The sequence below is a fragment of the Apaloderma vittatum genome, unplaced genomic scaffold (assembly GCF_000703405.1).
Source record: "Apaloderma vittatum isolate BGI_N311 unplaced genomic scaffold, ASM70340v1 scaffold28949, whole genome shotgun sequence".
NCBI lineage: Eukaryota > Metazoa > Chordata > Aves > Trogoniformes > Trogonidae > Apaloderma > Apaloderma vittatum.
Window position 1 is genome coordinate 356 of NW_009736255.1, and position 3946 is coordinate 4301.

At 58.7% G+C, this 3946-nt stretch overlaps 1 protein-coding gene across 1 annotated transcript in view; it reads left to right on the forward strand.

Annotated features, from left to right (window-relative positions):
* LOC104279578 (seizure 6-like protein) overlaps positions 1-3580 on the forward strand; it is a 3880-nt gene extending 300 nt beyond the window's left edge. Inside the window, exons 2-8 of the mRNA XM_009876909.1 lie at positions 1038-1232; positions 1340-1531; positions 1760-1954; positions 2676-2708; positions 2846-2960; positions 3210-3312; positions 3421-3580. Coding sequence (XP_009875211.1) covers positions 1038-1232; positions 1340-1531; positions 1760-1954; positions 2676-2708; positions 2846-2960; positions 3210-3312; positions 3421-3450 — 863 coding nt within the window. The 3' untranslated portion in view covers positions 3451-3580. The remainder of the gene's footprint in view (positions 1-1037; positions 1233-1339; positions 1532-1759; positions 1955-2675; positions 2709-2845; positions 2961-3209; positions 3313-3420) is intronic.
* The last annotated feature ends 366 nt before the right edge of the window (positions 3581-3946 follow it).

Genomic DNA, 3946 nt, shown 5'->3' on the forward strand with positions numbered 1-3946 from the left:
GCTGAAACCCCCAGCCCTGCTGCAGATCTCTGGGTTAGTCAGTTCTGGGGTATCCCTGAATATCTCCCCTCTTCCAGGCTGGTTCTGCAGGAACGCAGCAGCGGTTTTGGTTCCTTAGCACTTGCCGGGCTCAGTGCAACTGCAGGGCAAAACAGAGAGAGAAAAATTGCAGGACAAAAAGGAGTGCAGGATCTACATGCTCACACACACACTGGAGTGAGGTGTCCTCCTAGGAGAGGTCACTGAAGCCAGTCCCCGGGTGGACTCCTGAGATGGATGTTCACAGCTCACAGCTCTGGAGAGTCTTAGGCTACATCTGCAGATGTTTGTTTGCATCATCCTTCTGCGCAGCCATGTCTGCAGACCAGGACAGCTGATGCACAAGAAAGGGACAAGGACTGGGAAGGGCACTCCTTCCCCATGGCTGCCTGTGGTCTCTCCCCTTGCCTGTCTTCCCCTGGCATGTTTTCTTCCAAGTGTGTTTTCTCTCCGCTGCTGACAGTCCCAGTTACAACAAAGGCAGAGCAAGCTGCAATGCAGATCACCCGTCAGGTTGCAGGTCCCCTCCTCGGTGCACTGCAGCATGGGTGGACAGGCTCAGCCCTGGGCATGGCACTTGGTGGGCTTGGGACTGGGGAGAGCAGCAGAACAGGGCAGAAACCTCTCCCTGGAGCCAAGCAGCTGTGACGGCAGCATCTGCACTGCTCCTCCCCTGCGCCTGCAGCTGGAGCTGGCGGTTCCAGGTTGCTGGTTTTGTCCTGACCCCACCACAGACACTGCCTCGTTTTCATCATTATGGTCAGAGTTTCAAAGAACTCCCCATTTCCCACTGCTGCCCCTTCTCTCTGCCCAGGGGATGACACTGCAGACTGGGCTGCCGGCTGTGGCTGCACCATTCACAGTGCCAGGGGCTGGAGAGCTCTGGGGAGGAAGAGGTGCTGGGTGAAGAGTTCGTGTCCATGTGCAGTGGCTCCGAGGAGGGCTGTGCCGTGGGGTCCCGCTCGGTGGGTGACAGCCAGCATCTCTCTTGGCCGCAGAGGTGTCCCGCAACGACTCCTGCTCCGACCTGCCCGAGATCCAGAACGGCTGGAAGACCACATCGCACACGGAGCTGGTGAGAGGGGCCAAGATCACCTACCAGTGCGACCCAGGCTATGACATCGTGGGCAGTGACACCCTCACTTGCCAGTGGGACCTCAGCTGGAGCAGCGACCCCCCCTTCTGCGAAAAGAGTGAGTGCCCTGAGCAACGTGCCACCATGCCTATCACATCCCCATGACCCACGCCGGTCCCTAGTGCCATGCCGGGGCTCCTCGCTCAGCCGGGCTCTTTTCCCCAGTCATGTACTGCACAGACCCGGGAGAGGTGGAGCACTCGACTCGCCTCATCTCCGACCCAGTGCTGCTGGTGGGGACCACCATCCAGTACACCTGCAACCCTGGCTTCGTGCTGGAAGGCAGCTCGCTGCTGACCTGCTACAGCCGTGAGACCGGGACGCCCATCTGGACCTCGCGGCTCCCGCACTGTGTCTGTAAGTTTGAGTGGTTTTTCCCACTCTCCCGCAGCTCGGCTCCTCTGCTCAGGGTGGGTCCTGGGAAGCCCTTTCCTTCCCCAGCTGCGTGGGGTGGTGCAGGGCTTCAAGCTACCTGAATGCAGGATGGGGTGAGATCTTGGGTTCTTCTCCACCACGTTCCAAGCTCATTCTCTCCCTGGGCAGCCTGAGTCCTGGGGTCCAACTCAGGGATGTGTTGCCTTTCAGCTGAGGAGTCTCTGGCCTGTGATAACCCAGGACTGCCAGAAAATGGCTACCAAATCCTTTATAAACGCCTCTACTTGCCGGGAGAGTCCCTGACCTTCATGTGCTATGAGGGCTTCGAACTCATGGGGGAGGTCACCATCAAGTGCATCCTTGGCCAGCCATCCCACTGGAGTGGACCCCTGCCCATCTGCAAAGGTAACAGTGGAGGGGTGGCTGGGGGGGACCTGGGGCCAGCCAGGACCTCTATCCCCAATGCAGGACAGCCCAGGGACCTTTGTCTGGCTGCAAACCCCCAGCAGTTCTCCAGCTGGGAGATAAAGTGATCTGAAACCCGTGCTTTTCTGGGTTGGTGTGGAGCAGGCTCCACTGCCCCAGGGACGGGGGGCAAACCCTCTGCCCTCAGTGCTGGCGGTGTGGGGCGTGCGGGTCGTTGCTCACTCGAACTGCTGTGCCGCTCCCCATAGCAGTTTGCCGGGGCTGGGTGGGGATGCTCTCCTTGGGCACCCGCCGCGATGGGGGAGCTCAGTCCCAGGAAACCCTCTGGGTTCAGATGAGGTCTGGGTTCAGTGAGCTTTCTGGACACAGGAGGACCCTCCCGTTGCCACTAAGCAGCAGGGATGAACTGTCCTTAATCATTACTTAAGTGAAGACCTCATCCCTCACCAGCAGGACTCTCGGAAGGGTGCCACCGCAGTGTCTCTCTTGCCCAGCCCTCTCAGCCCCGTGTGCATATGTCCTCGTTTGAACCCTTGGCTACGTGCTCACGCAGACTGAGAGCTTATTAAAAAGTTTGCAGCGTGGCTTGGGACCAAACCAATCAGGGAGATCCTCAGGCCTGGGCTCCCCACATGGCCAGCAGCTATTGGCATCCAGTCAAACCCAGTTACGTACCAGTAACTCTCCATTTCTCTTCCAGTGAACCAAGACAGCTTTGAGCATGCCCTGGAAGGTGAGTGACATGCATTTGCTGGGTGAGCCCCGTGCAGAGCCTGTGTGGAGCCCAGGAGGAGCAGGGGGAGGAGAGGCGGAGACAGAAAGGGGATCCCAAAGAGCTTGCGAATGCTATCATGGGTCTTGTCCTTTCAGTAGCAGAAGCTGCTGCAGAGACATCGCTCGAGGGGGGCAATATGGCCTTGGCCATATTCATCCCGGTGCTGATCATCTCCTTGCTGCTGGGAGGAGCGTACATCTATCTCACAAGGTGGGGTGTGCAGTTGGGCTGCGGGGGGGCTGGAGGCAGAGCCCCAGTGCGGGGAGGTGGCCAGGGCTGGCTCAGCATCACCGTGCCCTCCCCAGCCCTGGGCATGGTCCTGGGGAGCCAGGCACTGGGCCCCTGCACCGGGGACACTGGTGGGGAGCTGGAGTGGGGGAGTGCGGGCAGGTGGAGCTGGTTGTGTTTTGTTCTGGGGTCCTGCCGTGCAGCCCTGTGACTCCAGTGTCTCCCTCGCAGGTGTCGGTACTACTCCAGCCTCCGCCTGCCCCTCATGTACTCCCACCCCTACAGCCAGATCACGGTAGAAACGGAGTTCGACAACCCGATTTATGAGACAGGGGTGAGTCCTGGGGCAAGATTACACCCGGGGCCTTTCTTGCTGCCGGTGAATGGGGAGGTTATGCCGAAATGCAGCTGCTGCCCTCATCTGGCTTTTCCTTCTTTTCAGGAAACAAGAGAATATGAAGTTTCGATATAAGGACAGTGGTAAGAGAGTTTCTGGCTGCGAACTTAATGTGCTCTCATAGAACTTCCTCAGTAACTAATCCAGAGATCACGTGGAGTTTGGTTGGACCCCTGGACCTGCTGTTGTCTTTCCTTTTGCCTCTTTATTGGAGATTTTACTGTTTTCTTCACTGTATTTATTCTATTTAAACTGCGATAGGTGTGCTGCAGAGCCCTGGGCACAGGCAGCAGCGGGAGCCGGGGCAGAGCCAGATCCCAGTGAGGGTGGGGTGGCACAGGGGGCACCCGCTGTCCCCACCTACCCTGCACGACAACGTGTCCCCCGGGCACCGCCTACACACAGCGCAAGGGGGTTTTTGCCTTTCTGATGTTGTTAAAAATTAAAAACGTCTCCATTGCAAGAGCCTGCGGTTGATTGCTGGGAGCCGAGGTAGGCGCAGGGTTTGCTGCAGGGTCCCACCGGTGCTGCCAGCCCTCCCCATCCCACGGCTCCCAGGTCTCCTCTCCCT